This window comes from Megalobrama amblycephala, linkage group LG8 (genome assembly GCF_018812025.1).
Source record: "Megalobrama amblycephala isolate DHTTF-2021 linkage group LG8, ASM1881202v1, whole genome shotgun sequence".
Taxonomy (NCBI): Eukaryota; Metazoa; Chordata; class Actinopteri; order Cypriniformes; family Xenocyprididae; genus Megalobrama; species Megalobrama amblycephala.
The window spans coordinates 9,178,080-9,197,291 of record NC_063051.1 but is presented as its reverse complement, the minus strand read 5'-3'; the positions used below and the strand labels follow the sequence as shown (position 1 = coordinate 9,197,291).

Genomic DNA, 19,212 nt, shown 5'->3' with positions numbered 1-19,212 from the left:
AAGAATCCTGAAAAAAAAAAAAAAAAAAAAAAATAGTATCATGGTTTCCACAAAAAATATTAAGCAGCACAACTGTTTTCAACATTGATAATAATAATAAATGTTTCTTGAGCAGCAAATCAGCATATTAGAATGATTTCTGAAGGATCATGTGACACTGAAGATTGGAGTAATGATGCTGAAAATTCAGATTTGATTCACAGGAATAAATTACATTTTAAATGATATTCAAATAAAACAACTATTTAAAATTGAAATAATATTTCAAAATATTGCTATTTTTATTGTTGTTTATCAAATAAATGCAGCCCTGGTGAGCATTTTCTTTAACAAAAAACAACAAAAAAAAATGTTTTAAAAAAACCCAAACGTTTGAACAGTAGTGTATCTACATTGTCAGCTGCCTCGCTATAACAGCTATTATCTTTTACAAAATAGTATAGAACCTCTCAGACATGAAGGAGCCTCTGATATTCCTCTGGAACATCCAGAACAGTTCTGGAATCTAGTGAGGCTCATGAGCCTTTAGTCTCATAAAGTTCGAAAGGTATTCCTTTGGAATTTTTTCATGCCACAAACAATGTTCTAACTCCATGAGAGTACAACGAAAGTCGCCGTGGCCATCACTGAGAATGTTTTAGGTTATGAGCGACATATGAATTTCAGCTGTGAAGGTGAAGCATGTTTGCATTTGTAAAAAGATTTTTGGAATGAAGCTGAATTTTCAGTCTGATTGCTTTGCTCCAGCTCCAACATCACCGTTCATCCATTAAATGACATCTTTATCTGTCTCTACCTCGTTGCTTCTATGTCCTAAAGCAAGCTGCTTGAAGTCCTGTCATTCAGACAACATGACAAGCTTCATTCACTTCAGAAATCAGCTGGTCGGATCATCATTGAAGTGGACTGGAGCGAATAGCTGGGTCCTCGGAAGTGATGCCACTTAATGCCATTGAGCTTGCGGATGTTGTGACCCACGGTGTAGTAGATTCCATTAAGGTTGGACAGACCGCAAGCATCAAACCACCAGCCTGAATGAATGACAAGTGAGAAGAGACTGAGATAAATACTTAACAAGTTAATATTTTAGAATTTAATGCTCACAGGTCTTCACTTTGAGTCTTGATCACACTCTAAAAAAATGCTGGTTTAAAAACAACCCAAGTTGAGTTGAAAATGGACAAACCTAGGGTTGTTTTAACTCAGCGGTTGGGTTAAATGTTTGCTCAACCTGCTGGGTAGTTTTATTTAACACAACTATTGTTAAAAAAATTACTGTATTGCTTCCTTAAAATGAACCCAAAACATGTTTAATAAATTAACATTTATTAAGTTTAATGAATAATAATTAAACAATAATCATTTATTAAATTGCTTTTGATCATTATAGTAATTGTGTGTCTGATTTTTCATTCCCAACCTATTTTAGGTTCATTTAAAGCCAGTCATATAGTCATTTTTAAACAATAGTTGGGTTAAATAAAACTGCCCAGCACATTGGGCAAACATTTAACCCAACCGCTGGATTTGTCCATTTTCAACACAATAGTTCAGAAATTTTGCCTTTCACTCTAAAAAAAAATGCTAGGTTAAAAATAACCCAAATTGGGTTAAATATGGACAAACCCAGCGATTGGGATGTTTGCCCAACCTCCTGGGTAGTTTTATTTAACTCAACTATTGATTAAAAATGAATCTACCTAGCAGTTTGGTCAAACATTTAACCCAACCACTGGGTCAAAACAACTCAGTCACTGGGTTTGTCCATATTTAACCCAACTTGGGTTGTTTTTAACCCAGAGTGAGGCAAGTTTAAGTTTCAGCACTAAAATTACTAACTGGAAATAAATAAAAACTAAAACTGAAATATATGAAACCTAAATGGTAATAATTTAAAAACACTAATAAAATCTCATAAGCACATAGCAAAATTAATACAAATCTAATTAAAAATCTTAATAAAAACGTTGATAGTATATAAAAATACTAAAATATCAGTCTTGATTTTACATCTATGTTTAATTCTTCAGGTAATTCTTCTGCGAATTTTGTTAAAAAAAAAGTGCTTATAAAGTTTATAATTGTTCAGTATTTAAAAAACAGCCTTAATGTTGCTATATTTTTCACATAAATCATATGGCTTCAGAAATCTTAGGAATATAATGCATGATTTGTACAGAATATTTTTATAGTACTTTAAAGCTGCTTTTTGCCCCTCTTTGGAGCTTGACAGACTTACAATACGCTTTCACTGAATGAAAAAAAATCAACCTGGAGATTAGACAAAATATTTTATTTTGCATTCCACAGAAGAAAGAAAGTCATATGGGTTTGGAATGACATGAGGGTGAGCAAATAATGACAGGCTTAAAAATTACATCTCCTCAAAACAACCAGACCTTTTGACCCATCTCTCTCTTCAATATTACATCTTTTTATGTCTCTCACTGCAGTCTGTCAGTGTTTCAAAGAGTACGTTATTCCCACTGTGCGGTCGATGTCTCAGCAAGACCTGTCAAAACAAACTGTGATTCTTCAATAAAAACCAGACTTTCACTCTTCATAGAGGACACTGTCTATCTAACCCTGATTAAATCAGTATCACCTCCCTCAACGCATGTTTAGTTTGGACGGTCAGCACAGATGGATATATCTTTCGATCTTTTGATTACCATTTGAAATGCAAACATACAGGGCACTCGAAGGTCTTCAGCCGGTTCGACGGTAATTAACTCCAACAACTTTCAAAATCGATCGCAATGCACGCTATTAAAAAGCTGTTTATCTTGGAGCCCAGAGGTGTGGGATCTGCAGTCGAGTGCAGCCATAGAGTAAATTGTTTGGATAGCGGGCGCTGAAAGCAGGTCTGAACTCTGGATGTGTTTTACATAATTCTGTGACGGGGTTGCGTTTTCTTCGATTAGCAGAGGATCAGAGGGATTTTGCGTGACTGTTTCGGCTTCAGATCCAGGCCACAATTGAAGAAATGTGAGCGAGAGGATATGAATGTAGATGGCTGGCGTTCAATAAGCGCTGGTGAGTGCCCATCTACAATCAGATTAGTCTTTATGTAACAAGCATTTTAAGTCAAATGACCATTTATAATCGAAGATCAAGGCCTTTGTTCAATTCTGGTGATGTTTTCATCAGTGGTATGAATGAAAATTAACTCTTTCTCCACCACTGATGAGTTTTTCAGGCAAAGAAGATCTGTGAGCTAACGTGATCATCAAACATTCAACAGCATATAAATCAAAACTGCCTAACGTTACAGAGAAAAATGTCAAACCCACAAAGCGGTATATGACTGAAGCTTTGGGATGTCTCCATCTACTCCATATGTTTTGATTAATGTTCTCAATCTGATCCAGACAAAGGCTCCATCTGAAATCGCATACTTCCCTACAGTAAGTGACATGTGACAAAAGTAGTATCGAATTCACAGTACTCATAAAAGAGTAGGCAAAAAGTACTCGGATTACGTACTACTTCTGGTGAGATGCTGAAGTGCGCAGCATATGATAAACACTTTCCTATCCCATGAGGCCACGAGAGGATTCGTGAATGGCAGTGAAGCGACGCAACAGATGCTGGTAGGTCACATGATAATGACAACATGGCGAATGTAGTACATCCAGATTACATTCATACTACACACACTTATACTATATAGAACATACTTTTTTAGTGGTCAGGAAGTAAATACTTATTCAAAATAAGTACCTGCTCAAGAGAGTATGCGATTTCAGACACAGACAGCATCTTTGACAAAAACACGATTTTCTCAGCTTTTTGTTCGAAATGTTGCTTTTTTTATGAAGCTTGCCGATATTCAAGTGTTGATAAAAAAAGAATGTATGAAACTAGAATAAAATGTTTTTTTTTTTTTTTTAATTGTTGTTTAAAAGCAGAGGCTCTGATACTATGGGGCTGTTGAATGCTTGAATCTGATTGGTGGACGAACATTCTAAGGCGTGCAATTATTTTCAGGGAAACGCACGGCTAAAGTAGTTCCAGGCAGGTCTTGACCGCATTACAGTTCCATATCACTTCGCTAAATGATTTCAGTTATTTCAAAGGTCCTCACAGCCTACAACAGCAAAAGAACCAAAACCCAAAACGACACTGACCAAACAAATAAATATAGTAAACAACAGGATAAAAATGACAAATTATTTCCATGTTTTTTTTTTCATCATTTCCACAAAATTACATGTACAGAAAGCACATACTCTCTTTCTCCCACTGAAACGCACGCACATACAGTACGGACACACTCGCTCTGCTCTGATGATTTTATCAGTAAAATAGTTCAACAACTTAAAATCTACATGACATTTCTCACTAGCAAGGTAATAATGGCGCTGTTCTTGAAGCAGATAAACTTACAGTTTCACTATTAATAGAGACACTGCTGCCGAACACCGTTGAGAGACGCACAGACTCAGGTAATTCACACACGCTTAATCTCTCTCTCTAATAACTGTGTTAATAACTGCATTAGTCTGCTATTAATGGCTCAAGCCTCCATTACTAGCTCTAAAATGACGTTTTAGAATTAGCAACTGCAGGCGTGGGATGAGATGTGTATGAAATTGTTCATTAAATCTACTATTTTGCAAAATTATTGCAATAAATATTAATGTATTAAGACATAAAAAAGGGGGAATCAAAAGAATTGATAAATCAAACTTCAAATCGTTTTTTAATTACTTAATTTAAAGGGATAGTTCACCCAAAAATGAAAATTTGATGTTTATCTGCTTACCCCCAGGGCATCCAAGATGTAGGTGACTTTGTTTCTTCAGTAGAACACAAATGATGATTTTTAACTCCAACCGTTGCCGTCTGTCAGTCAAATAATGTTAGTGGATGGGAACTTCTACTATAAGAGTAAATAAAAATTGCATAGACAAGTCCAAATTAAACCCTGCGGATCGTGACGACACACTGATGTCCTAAGACACGAAACGATCGGTTTGTGTGAGAAACTGAACAGTATTTATATCATTTTTTAACTCTAATACACCACTATGTCCAACCGCGCTCAGCACTCGTTAGTAAGGTCTGATCGCGCTCTGACAGCGGCAGTGATGTCTAGAACTCACTGAAGTCTATGCGCGAGACATCACTGCCGCTGTCAGAGCGCGATCAGACATCACTAAGCGAATGCTGAACGCGGTTGGATATAGTGGTGTATTAAAGTTAAAAAATGATATAAATACCGTTCGGTTTATCGCACAAACCGATCGTTTCGTGTCTTAGGACATCAGTGTGTCGTCACGATCCGCAGGGTTTAATTTGGACTTGTCTATGCAAGTTTTATTTACTCTTATAGTAGAAGTTCCCATCCACTAGCATTATTTGACTGACAGACGGCAACGGTTGGAGTTAAAAATCATTATTTGTGTTCTACTGAAGAAACAAAGTCACCTACATCTTGGATGCCCTGGGGGTAAGCAGATAAACATAATTTTATTTTTTTAAAGATAAACAATTTTCATTTTTAGGTGAACTATCCCTTTAAATGAAATTTCTGAACAAACCAAATGACTAAAATGAATTATAAAAGAAAGAGTGCACATTTTGGATCATGTTTACAGCATGTAGCCCATAATTAGTTTGAATACAATGCAATATTAATAATAAAAAAAAAACTAAATATTTTATGCTGTATTGTTATTTATTGAAAAAAGTAGCTGGTTAAATGTGGTCACATTATCTACTTTTCGTTAAGTACTCCTCAACATTACATCAGTGCATTCAATAATGCTTTTCATATTTAATATTTTAAATCTATGTTTTTGAATAAGGTAATGTGCAGTAGCTCACCTCCAGTCATCATGAGGGCGCACTTGCAAACGCACTTGTCATTGTCAGCATCACGAGTGCTGAAACCTGTGCCGTTTGCTGCTAAGCTACTTTGCTGTCCAGATGTTCCGCTGTAGCTCCCTATTAAGAGTCTGGAGAAAGAGAAACACTTTTAAGATTACGATTAAGACATGTAATCTGAAATATCTCTTAAAACTAATCTTAATTGTTACAGTATTTAGGTGATACCTGTACTGCTGTTTTTCACTGGCCAGCTGAAATTTGTCATACAGTGCATAGGCACCATTCTCCTCCCAGTCCTTAAGTTCCACTCTGAGGGAGTACTGGGCTTGACTGGTGATCAGGTGAACAGCCTCATTACCCAACCAGTGCTCTCCGCTAGGATCACCAAATCCCTGTGAGAACAACATATGACGAAACTTATGCTGCGTTCTATTCATCTTGTAAAGTTGGGACTTCAAACTTCCTATTTGGGAAACCAATAAAACTGCATTTGAAGTTGAGTGGAAATTTTCCAACATAAGATTGTATACACCGATCAGGCATAACATTATGAGCACTGACAGGTGAAGTGAATAACACTGATTATTTCTTCATCACGCCACCTGTTAGTGGATGGATATATTAGGCAGCAAGTGAACATTTTGTCCTCAAAGTTGATGTGTTAGAAGCAGAAAAAATGGGCAAGCATAAGGATTTGAGCGAGTTTGAGTCAAATTGTGATTGCTAGACGATTGGGTCAGAACATCTCCAAAACTGCAGCTCTTGTGGTGTGTTCCCGGTCTGCAGTGGTCTGCAACCCAGTCAGGGTGCCCATGCTGACCCCTGTCCACCACGGAAAGTGCCAACAGTGGGCACGTGAGCATCAGAACTGGACCACGGTGCAATGAAAGAGGGTGGCCTGGTCTGATGAACCACATTTTCTTTTACATCACGTGGATGGCCGAGTGCGTGTGCGTCTCTTACCAAGGGAACACATGGCACCAGGATGCACTACAGGTCAGGGCTGTTTCGGCAGCAAAAAGGGGGACCAACACAATATTAGGAAGGTGGTCATAATGTTACGCCTGTTTGGTGTATAATTGGTGTTAATGATAAACACTTTAAGCAAATAACATGCATCAAAGAGTCAAAGTTTCTTGTGCAAAACAAAGTAAATGATCATCTCTGCTACGATCTTTTTACTTCATCTTCTCATCATTGGACAAAAATTTATGGTTAGATATCAAGTAGTAATATCACATATCCAACTTTGAATCAAACAGCATTAGACACAAGTCGGCAGTTTTGTTTTCTTGAAATAAATCACTACACTGTCAGTCTTTTATTACTACTTGCTTCCCAGAAAAGGAACTTATCCTTTTCAGCTATTTAAATAAAGGTCATTTGGCACAAGATTAACAATAAAGGTAGAAAATTGCAGTATTGATTTCCACTGCTGCGGTTTCACAAAGTTCTGCCAGTTTTAAATCCATTTCAGCATATTTAAGCACTTAAAATATCAGCAAAATGTGCCGCTATTAAATACACAATGTACCAAACATTTCATCTACTGCCAATGGCGCCAATCTGCCACATACAATTTTAGACTCTTGCTTCATTGTGCTTTGGCCAGTTTTTGAGTCTGTGTCATCAGAATTATTTCAAGCTTTTAATCAAGTCTTCCCAGCATAGGCAGAAAAACATTTCTTAAAATGTCACCATTTTGTTTAAACATAATCTATAAAGATTTTCATCATTGTCTAGAAATGTAATGAGCAACATTTGTCAGTGTGATGGCATGATGCTACAGTGTTCTGGGCGGTTGTTTGACAGTCTTTCACGTTCACATGTAAACGTTGTGTGATTTTTGGTTTTATGTCTACTCACCAGTTTGTATTCTTTCCAGCCTTTCTGGAAGTTCACACTTCCATTAGCTCTGCGTTGGAATACTGTCCAGCCACCTCCACTTGTCACCATATCACAAAAGACCTGTCAGAAGCATATGATACATCTCAGTCTCACTCTCTTACATTTGCGCTGTTCCTCGTTCTGTATGTCACAGCCAAGATATATCACACTGATTCCCCATACTTGTGAAAGAACGCATCCCACACCTTGGTTGGCTCAGTCATGTCTCCGATGAAAATGTGGTAGACTCCACTGGTGTTGTGACCAGATTTATAGGCCTCGGCACAGTCTCGGAAGCGCTGCTCGTTTGGTGAGAGGCCTGTAAAGGAAAAACATAATGAGGTTCACTGAGGTTCACAAGGTAAGAAAGATAATCATCCAAGAAAAGGCCATTATGGCATAGCGGTTTACTTTAGATGATATACTCTTGTGTACATCCAGCATGCGTCATCTGTACATTGTATAATAAACTTGTGCCCCATAAAGCTGTTTTCAGTGTTATTATTGTTAACTAAAAACATTTAAAGGGATAGTTCACCCAAAAATGAATATTCTGTCATCATTTATTTACTCACCCTCAAGTTGTTCCAAACCTGTATGAATTTCTTTTTTTTGTTGAACATATTTTGAAGAGTGTTAGTAACCAAACAGTTTCTAGTCTTCATTGACTTCCATAGTTTTTTTTCTTCATACTAAGGAAGTCAATGGGGACCAGCAGCTATTTAGTTACCCACATTCTTCAAGATATCTTCTTTCACAAGTTCACACTTACAAATAATCAGATAGCTAATAGTATGCATATTTGGCGTGCTGTCCGAGGAGATGGCTCCGAGCTCGGTATTTTGCCCGAACCCAGAGTACACCCCCCAGAGTATCCCAGCTTGAGGGTTAGTAAATAATGACAGAATTTTCATTTATGGGTGAACTTGCAATTCTTTCAATTTTGTGTTTTGCACTTATGTTGACTGAAATAAAATATAATATAAAAAACTTTATTTTATTGCAGTTAGTTGCTTAGAAACTTTCTGTTTAGTTGAAGTGGAAGTACTAAAACTTAAAGTGAAACAAACAACAGAATTTTATAAAGACAAAAAAAAAAAAACTAAAAAAAGACAAATGAAAACAGAAAATATAAAATCTAATTCAAAAACATGAATAAATACTACAATAGTATATTAATGATAAAATAGTAAAATAACACTGATTTGAAATTTATCTCGTTAGCATAGAAACAAGGTGTTTTATGCTCAAATAAATGGCAATGACTTAAAATAAAGATAAATATACGTAGTGCAGTGCTAAACCAGCACATTTAGCCCCTGGTCAAGTTGAACTGCTGATGATTAGTAGTCATACAGTATGATGAAGGTTTCTGTGCTGAAACATCACGTTAAGTTGTTTTGTGGATTCGCCACATAGTGTGAGACAACAAAACGATGTGGTTTCTCTTGTCAAAAAAACAAGATTCATACTCATTACATGTCCTCAACTTTTCAAATAAAAAGTCCATAGTGGTCTAGTTTTGGGATGAGTCATTTAAACATTAAACACAATGTGTTTGTTCATCTGAGAGAGAGTTTATTTTAAAAATAAATTGGTTCTTCGAGTGAACCTCCACACAGACATTTATAAACTGACATGCCTTCTGTCCATATAAAATGCTGCAGTCTTGATTTAGCTTATCAGTGTGTGTTGTGACGCATGTGAACTTCATCCAAGACATGAAAGCACGCTGCCAAAGACATCACTAGCGAGAGCTTATCCCCTCTCTCTCCATGAATCACGGCTGCTCGATTTATCATTAGTGTAACAGCTAATTAACCAGAACCTTCAGGTCATGTTAAGAATCTGCCACCAGATTTAAAAGCTGTTGTAAGCCCAAGATTCACACATGACCATCATTCTCAGACAAGTAGCCTCTTTCCTCACAGACAGTGAAATGTTGCAGCGATGCCGCAAAGTAGCTAATCAAACATTGAAACTGACATGAAATGGTATTTCATTTGCTTCCGTAATATGACATGAGTGAAACAGGCCTACTAGAAACCAACAGCACATCTGCGCTTTGACATCATACACTTCTATGGCATGATAGACAATCTGGGTTGTTGTGGACTAATATCCCACAGTTTATGATGATAATCGAATGCAAACATGAAAATGACGGTATGTGTGTAGAGATGTGTTTAAGTATATTTTGTTGAGGTGAGTATTCTTACCTGTCCCAGAAGACACCATGCCAATAAGCGTGTGCACGGACTTCATAAGCTGCTGATGCTGTCTTTGCAGGGCTGAGTTATTGCTGCTGGCCGCTCTCAGCTGTCTCTCCAGAGCCGTAATGGCGGCTGTCTGTTTCTTCACCAGGTCCTGCAGTCGCTCTTTCTCCTCCCTCATGTCCTCCAACTCTGTCCTCTGCTGCGACTCCAGGACTAAGACTTTACTCTCCAAACGACTGATGGAAACAACATATAATGTAGTAATTAAAAAACCTTAACCCAAAAGAGAAACCTTTTCAAAGTATGTCCAGATGTTTCAAAATTCCTAGAGAGAGCAGGAATGAATGCCAAATGGGCCTCTACCTTGGGACTTTTACATTAGGATGGAGATTTCTGAACTAATTAATGGTGTTTGCAACCATTAGGGGTTTGTTTCGAAACATTTATTAAACTTTGGCTCTTAACCCATCCCTCGCCATTTGTACTACAGACATGAAATTGACCTTAAAACATTTGCTTTGTTGAGAAGAAGTGTGATATTACTTCTAGAATAACCTAGCAAAATAGCTGGAATATAGGGCTGGGCAATAAAAAAATATATGAAAAAAAAATATCAAGATAAAAATGTTCATATCAGTCAATATCAATAATTAATCACAATGTCAAATCTTTATTTCTCAGTTTCTTAGTTTATAAGCAAATTTCCGCTCCTGAGTGAAAGTTGGTGAAACCAGACAGGTAAATCTGTAAAAATGGTAACACCCTTGTTTTTATAAAGTAAAATTTTATGGGGTAAAATTTGGTCTTCCATAATATTTAGATCATGTCAATTACAGGTAAATCCACACACTGCACCTCACTACCATGGTAAATAGTACCTATATTGTTTCTGTGGTTGGAAATTTGTTATGAAAAACAGAAAAAACTGCTACAGTTTAATAACAAAAAATGCTGTAATTATATTCCATTATATTATACCTTTAATACATTTAAAGGCCCACTGAAGTGCCTTGGAACGGGTAGCATTTTTCAATGTGTTGACGTAATTTTAACTAAAACAGGAAGACATGGCGGGACATATCGAACAGCTCCTCCCCTTTTTTAAAATAGCCAATAGCGTTTCGTTTATATCATATCTTGGTGTTGAGCTCGGTAAAGCTTAAAGGGTTAGTTCACCCAAAAATGAAAATTATGTCATTAATGACTCGCCCTCATGTCGTTCCACACCCGTAAGACCTCCGTTCATCTTCGGAACACAGTTTAAGATATTTTAGATTTAGTCCGAGAGCTTTCTGTCCCTCCATTGAAAGTGTATGTACGGTATACTGTCCATGTCCAGAAAGGTAATAAAAACATCATCAAAGTAGTCCATGTGACATCAGTGGGTTAGTTAGAATTTGTTGAAGCATCGAAAATACATATTGGTCCAAAAATAACAAAAACTACGACTTTATTCAGCATTGTATTCTCTTCCGGAATCCTTTCCATTGAAATGATTCCATTGAATCCTTTCATCTGTCGGCGTTGGTAATGCACTTTTACGTCGTTGTTTTTGGCGATTAGGACATCCGCGACATGCACACTTACGCACCATTTTAAACAATATAGCAATACCAAAATACAAACAATGTAGAATAGCTTGAATACAGCGTGCGTCTCCCTCAGACTGTAAACGAAGCTCGGGCACACCGGATAACACGTCAGCAGCGTCTTACGTCAGCAGCGTCACTGCGGAGTCGTGAACCCGGATTGACAACAGACCCGGAAGAGAATACAATGCTGAATAAAGTCGTAGTTTTTGTTATTTTTGGACCAAAATGTATTTTAGATGCTTCAAAAACTTCTAACTAACCCACTGATGTTACATGGACTACTTTAATGATGTTTTTATTACCTTTCTGGACATGGACAGTATACCGTACATACATTTTCAATGGAGGGACAGAAAGCTCTCGGACTAAATCTAAAATATCTTAAACTGTGTTCCGAAGATGAACGGAGGTCTTACAGGTTTGGAACGACATGAGGGTGAGTCATTAATGACATAATTTTCATTTTTGGGTGAACTAACCCTTTAAGTTTCCTTCTAATCTCTAACCGTTTCTACTCCAAATCTCCTCCATATCACTTTAAAATAAAGCATTCGGTGCAAAATTCAAATGGGTCTGATACATTTTGTGGTCTGTGCTAACTATGATCCGCTCTGTGCTATCATGTCTCTGGACCGGAACAGACTGCTGCGATTCGCGTGACACAAACATGAAACCAGACTTCATTTGCCTCAATGGAAAGCATATTTACACTGTCTTAATTGTTCCCTATGCCCTATATAGTGCACTATGTGCCATTCAACATGTAGAAAATAGTATATGTGTGAACAAGTGACCGATTTCAGCAGCAGCTTCAGCGTCTATTTATAATGTAGGGGGCGGGACGCTTTAGATTCTAGAGAGCATTTGATTGGACATAAGATTTGATGAAAAGCTGAAGTCCGCGGTGATGTCGTGAAAATCCGTGATCCATTTTAGTGGAAGTGAGAGACTGTAAGTTTGAATGCTTATATCTCCTAAAGGTGAATTTTGTCATTGTTTTGGAACACACCAGTTTATTCATAAACTTAAGGCTAACATATTCATACTAAAAGCTAGAAAACCTAAATTTTGATTTCAGGGGGACTTTAATGTCTACATTAATAATATAATAAAATTCAATATGAATGATTTCGGTTAGTGTTACTAGAGTGAATGCATGCAAAATATTGGTGATTTGTGAATTGAAAAGCCTTCTAAGTGTATCGATGTAGCTCAATGTTTCTCCTGTTCTCTGCATCAGCGTTGTTGAGAAACTAGTTTAAATCACGAGGATCTCACAGTGCTGTTTAGTGGTCACGTGATCGAGGCAGTCAGCGAGTAAATGCATATGCTCTTAGCTCGAACAGCGATGTGATTTGAGCCGAGCTGATAAATGCTCCATGTGGCATGGGTTCAAACGAGAAGCTCAGTTTCGTTCCGCTTTTGGTATGCACCAGAAACGGCAATGCTTATCTGTCAAATTGGAACTGGCACCAGTGTAAAGGTCTGCAACACGTATGCGCTTAATTTTTTTATATAAGTGCATAAACATTATATCGAACACTTCATATCAGGAAGATTGAACTATTGTAATCATTTTATCGAGGAAAATGCTAAAAACCACATTCAACCACCCAGAACACCCTAGCAATGTCAAAATGTAGTTAACATTATCCAGCAACTTACTTACTTTCACAGCTTATAAAGTGTCATCTTGAAATGGCCAACTATTGTTAGATTGTTACTCTAGCTCTTTGCTTGCTACTGTCTAGCGGGTTGCAATGTCATGTAAAATAAGTCTACTGAACTTTGCGCCTTTGGGAAATGGAGATACAGATTTCCATCAACGCTCAGCTGAGCTTTATGTAGGTTCATGATTTAGTGTCTGGATCAGAGGAGATAGCATGAATCAATCACGCCTGCTGTCAAAACAATTTACAGCCGCACAACAATGAGCCACTGCTACAAAAACGAGTTCCTGAGGAACTCCGCAAAATCCTGCCGACTTCAATCTGTGTGTGATTTAGAGAGTGAGTGTGTGAATGCTGAAAAATAACACCACCCGAGGGTTTGGGGCCGAAAATAACTGGAAAGCAAATCAAAACTCCATCGAGCATGTAACTGAATGCTTGCTTTGTTAAATTACAGTAGATATAGTCATTAAACATGCTTTTGTTGCTAGTGGTTCTCAATGCTTATATGTTTATAAATTGTTCATGATTGATTACACAAATAGTTTTCACACAATCGATTGGCAAGGACTGTTGAAATCCCTTGCCAGAGTTTGTAATGTGTACACGATGCCGAGCAATTGTTTGCTGCTATTATACTATGAAGCTGACCCTCGCTAAACCCGCATCAATTCTGGGAGCAATTACGAACACTTTCACTTGCACAGTTGTAAGTTGCCTTGGAAAGGTCGAAAACTTTCTGTTCTCACTCATACGAGCAAACATGAAATATTGAATAGCTCTGACTCGTCTGTAACGTAGCGGTCTGCTATAATTACGTCTGATGCCCCCATGCAGCTACCAAAACATCACTGGAAACACAGTTCAATTGGTCGACAAAGTTGAATGACAACAAGCGTTATCTGTTTAATCTAGCGAGAGCCGAGTACAAAGCTTTCTGGGAAAACCCTTTGTCCTGCTCTGGAAGTGTGCAAAGGAAACTTGCCTGGGGTCTGCTTTGTGTGCTGTGCTTACTCCGTAGTTATTAAACATTACAAACAATCAATTAAGTGGCTGATTATTTCCCTTTACAAAGCCTTTCCCCCTGCTGTGCTCTCAGAGCTGGCAGACTATGGGAAAATATAGTTTTGAGAACAACAAGAGAGACACAAGTTGCTCTACACTGCAGTTGTAGATGTGATCTGACTCTTAAAAATGACTTGCACTGGATGATCTTATTGCTCTGTGATTGTTCGGAGTTGTAATGAGCACAATTACATAATGGAGTCCTCAGTTATGATTCTTTCAAGTATCAGTTTTGTCTTTGATGCTTCTCCTACTACAATATCATGGGAGAAATAAAATCTCAAATATTAGAGAATTGTCGACACAGAGTAGAAGTATAGAGCTATAAAACGAATGTGGAAGAATTTGGTGAATTTCTCTCCATCTCAATGCTTTTTAGGACCAGCCATTGACGTATATTGTTTAGGTTGAAACAGTCACATTAAATAATCTCTTTAACTTGACTAAAACAGTTCATTTACAGTTTTTAGTGTAGATTGCTCTTGGACTTTGTGAAACAGAAAAAGAAGAAATAAGAGAAATAAAGGCATTAATAAAATTTTTAAAAGTCTTACCTGTTCTTGTCTCGAAGTTTTGAGATTTCTGAAATCTGTGTTAAGAGCTCCTTCTCCAGTTTGTTTGTTGACAGTGAATTCTCTAATAACTGAATTGCAATTCTTGATGTCTGGTTCAGAACCTTCAGATGGAATACAATGAAAAGAGCAATGGAAAAAAATGACAGAAAAGTGCATATTTATATACAGTATATCCTTTGTACCCCAGTTATATATTGTGAAATATTAGTACAATTTAAAACTGTTTTCTGTTTGAATATATTTATTAAAATGTATTTTATTCCTTTTCAGTCTTCAGTCTTCCAGTCTTCAGTGTCACATGATCCTTCAGCAATCATTCTAATATGTGACCCTGGATCACAAAACCAGTCATAAGTCGCACAGGTATATTTGTAGCAATAGCCAAAAATACATTGTACTGGTCAAAATTATCGATTTTTCTTTTAAGCCAAAAATCATTAGGGTATTAAGTAAAGATCATGTTCCATGAAGATATTTTGTAAACTTCCTATACCGTAAATATATCAAAAATGTATTTTTGTGAGTGGATATGCATTACTAAGGACTTCATTTGGACAACTTTAAAGGCCATTTTATCAATATTTTTTATTTTTTTGCACCCTCAGATTCCAGATTTTCAAATAGTTATATCTCGACCAAATATTGTGCTATCCTAACAAACCATACATCAATGGAAAGCTTATTTGTTCAACTTTCAGATGATGTATACATCTCAATTTCCAAAACTGACTGGTTTTGTGGTCCAGGGTCACATATGCTGATTTGCCGCTCAAGAAACATTTTTTAATATTGTCAATGTTGAAAACAGTTGTGCTGTTTCATATTTTCGTGGAAACCATGATACATTTTTCTTCAGGATTCTATGATGATAAATAGAAATTTCAAAAGAACAGCATTTATTTGAAACAGAAATATTTTGCAACATTGTAAATGTCTTTACTGTCACTTTTGATCCTTTGAAAAGAAAAAAAATTTTACCGACTCCAAACTTTTGAATGTTATTTTATATACTGTATGTATATGCACTCATTGTATTTATTGACACTGATGAAGTATGCATTTCTGCATTTCTATGTTGTGAAATGTGATTACCTTGGCCTCAACCACATTGAGTTTTCTGGTTTGTTCAGCGGTTTGGCTGAGCAGATTGGTGCCGATCTCCAGCATAGTGGCCGTCTGGTTATGGACAGCATCAGCTTGAATATGCACCATCCCTGTCTTCTGCTGGATGTAGTTTTCTAACTGTTGAGTAAAGGAAGAGAAAATAATGATATTGCATTTTGCTTAAAGAAAAAGTTGAAAAATTATAATTCGCTCTTTATTTAATCACCCTCTTGTCGTTCCAAACCTGTAAGACTTTCGTTCATCTTCAGAACACAAACGAAGATCTTTTTGATGAAATCTGAGAACTTTCTGTCCCTCCATGGACAGCTACGCAATTGAAACTTTCCAATGAAAACTAATCCATATGTATTGAGCGGTTTAGTCCAAATTTTCTGAAGAGACTCGATCACTTTATATGATGAACAGATTGAACTTAGGCTTTTATTCACATATAAACATTCATCAACGGAAGCTCAAGCATCTTTGCTTGAACCAATGAGGTTCATTCTCGTGTGTTACGCAGCACGTTCAAGATTCCAGAAGAGGTTTGTTCTCGCACATCAAGCAGGTGTGGTTGAGCATCTGTTTATGTTCGCTGATCAGTGTTTATATATGAATAAAAGCCTAAATTTAATCTGTTCATCAAATAAAATGATCGAGTATCTTCAGAAAATTTAGACTAAACCGCTCAATTCATATGGATTATTTTTGCGATCTCTTTATGCACTTTTTGAAGCGTTAAAGTGTCAGTTGCGTGAACTGTCATTGGAGGGACAGAAAGCTTTTTAGATTTTATTAAAAAGATCTTCATTTGTGTTTTGAAACGGAATTCTTACAGGTTTGGAATGACATGAGGGTGAGTAATTAATGACAGATTTTTCATTTTTGGTTCAACTGAAAATTTTGGATTGACCCTCAAAGCACAATACATGTCTTGACAGCATGAGGAAGAGGAAAACATGCATAAACTTCATTGGTTCTCATGTGTTTGGTGAATATGTAGAAGAATGAACAAGATTTGTTGCATATGGTCACATATTATTTGGATTTCCAGTCTCATGGTTTTCGTTTGCATGTAACTGTAAAGGCCCATTTGTCATTGCATGATTCAGAAGGGTGCTTACAAGGGCCCCTTTTGTGGCTATGATGTGTCTTTGATGCTCCCTTTTGTGAAGCACTCAACAGTGTGGACTCAAGAGCTGGAAAGTTTATCGAACACAGTGTTTTTTAACTCCTCAGGGAGAAGATCCAGTGCCAGGCTAAGGTGCGGTATAGTGACCCTCTTAGTCCCAAAAGACTCTGAGCTCTGCAAAAATAAATATGGCATCACCAAGAGCGCATGAACCCTGAGAGAAGGACTAATGAAGGATAATTTTATCACAATGGAAATAAACAGGTTAAACCCTGAGGGAAAGTTATGTGCTTGATGTGGTCCATCAGAATAAAGATGTAGAGACAGTCTGTTAGAAATATATAATAGTCATATTTCAATTTCAAGTGCTTCAAAGCACATTCAGTGCCCTGACATATACACTTCTGTTTATTATAGTCATAATTAAGACATGATGGTTGGTTTAGAAAAATTAATTAACGTAAACAAGAATGCAAAAGGTTGGGTTTTTCTTCTGTTGCTGTTGACTCCCCAAAGACGCAGTGTGCCCTGACCGATTAATTGACCCGAGCTTCCTGCCTTGGATTAAAATCACATAGGACGAGTTCAGCTTGGGAACGCTGATCTGGATTCAGTTGGATCAACTTTACGAGCATTAACCAAAACCAGATGTTTCATCTCATTTTGACTGGAGCTTCCTGGGATGTTTCCTTACAGAATGTACTGTAAGTCACCACCGACATGAAGGTAAAGCGCTTCGGAGTTTGAGTTGCTGAGTCAAGGCAATCTGCATGCAGTCACGATGATCATTCATGTGTACCGCAGATGTTTACAAGAGATCACTTCAGAAAGATTGTGTTGGGTTGTTTGCTTCATAAAGATTCATTCAGATTACATCATTTGCAAAAACATAACAGCATGAATTCCAGTAAGTGTTTCGTGATGGCCTCTCACAATGACAATGAATCATAGTTTTGTTTTAACACTAGTTACTATTTTGTCATTTAGCTGACAAAGTGATTTACAGTACACTTACGGAGCAACCTGGGGTTAAGTGTTTTGCTCAAGGGAACATTGGTAATGGATCAACACTCGTGGGGTTTCAACCTATAACTATTCTGTTAACAGCCCAGATTTTCAGCCACTAGACTATATTAAGGGTTAAATGGGGACAAATATATATATATTGTAGTGTATGGTCTGTTTCATAAGCTTTAAATAAAATGCAAATAACTGCATAAATTCCAGTATTTATTCAGGACCTCTTATAACATCATTTTGTTTTACAATTTTGTCATTTAGCTAAAAAAAGGTGATTTATAGTACACCCATAAATAAATTATATAATCATCACTAAATGATAAATTCTATCAATAATAGCAAAATAAACATCCTTCAGAATCTATTTTCACCAACAGAATAAGAGAGACGATACACTCTTAGGTCAACATGAAATCAAAATAAACTCTATATTTACTTTATTAAACATGTTCCTGGTCTTATTGCGTAAGATTCATTAGTGCACGTTATCTTAAAGAAAAAAACTGTTTGTCTTCATAATCTTTCATCAAAATGTAATAACTTTCTCTGCCTCTGAAACAACTTTCTTTTTCGGGTGACGTCAAAGTCCTCTGTACTCACATTCAGGTCTGCCACCACTTTTCTTGATTTAATCCATTCCCAATGGATAAAACAAAGTCTTATATTACATTTTTAATCATTGTAGAAGTAAAATGTGTTGTGACTGCTGTTTTCTTTCTAAACCAAAGAACCAGTTTAACCTCTACCACCAGAACATCTCAGAAAGAGAGAACGACAGGAACACAGAGAGATTACTTGATTAACCTTCTCATTAAACCAGTAGCAAAGCAAACATCCGAGCAAGATCTCCCTGCAGGACGTCTGCACCTCCACATCAAATAAATCTCCTCTAATCCAGAATCCGTCTCTACCATCTCGCACCCCTCATCCGACATCCACCACACACCACGAGAAACTAGCCAACCTACAGAACAATCAGCAGCTTTCTTCCACCCTCTCTCTCTGGCCCAGCATAACATTTAGTTTTCAATCTACTCTTCTTATTCTCCCTTCAGGGGTATTTCTAGACACACTTAGCAAAGCCTCCCAAGACACAAACCGCAGAATTTGTTTATG

General features: G+C 37.0%; 1 protein-coding gene across 2 annotated transcripts in view; it reads right to left on the bottom strand.

Moving 5' to 3' along the window:
- Positions 1 to 272: 272 nt before the first annotated feature.
- Positions 273 to 19,212, bottom strand: part of angpt4 (angiopoietin 4) — a 44,730-nt gene continuing 25,790 nt past the window's right edge. For both annotated transcript variants that reach the window (XM_048199094.1, XM_048199095.1), the window contains exons 2-9: positions 15,933 to 16,082; positions 14,820 to 14,941; positions 9,942 to 10,174; positions 7,929 to 8,041; positions 7,702 to 7,803; positions 6,061 to 6,227; positions 5,833 to 5,963; positions 273 to 1,031 (exon numbers count right to left, since the gene is read on the bottom strand). In XM_048199094.1, the coding sequence (XP_048055051.1) occupies positions 871 to 1,031; positions 5,833 to 5,963; positions 6,061 to 6,227; positions 7,702 to 7,803; positions 7,929 to 8,041; positions 9,942 to 10,174; positions 14,820 to 14,941; positions 15,933 to 16,082 (1,179 nt within the window). In that variant the 3' untranslated portion in view covers positions 273 to 870. The remainder of the gene's footprint in view (positions 1,032 to 5,832; positions 5,964 to 6,060; positions 6,228 to 7,701; positions 7,804 to 7,928; positions 8,042 to 9,941; positions 10,175 to 14,819; positions 14,942 to 15,932; positions 16,083 to 19,212) is intronic.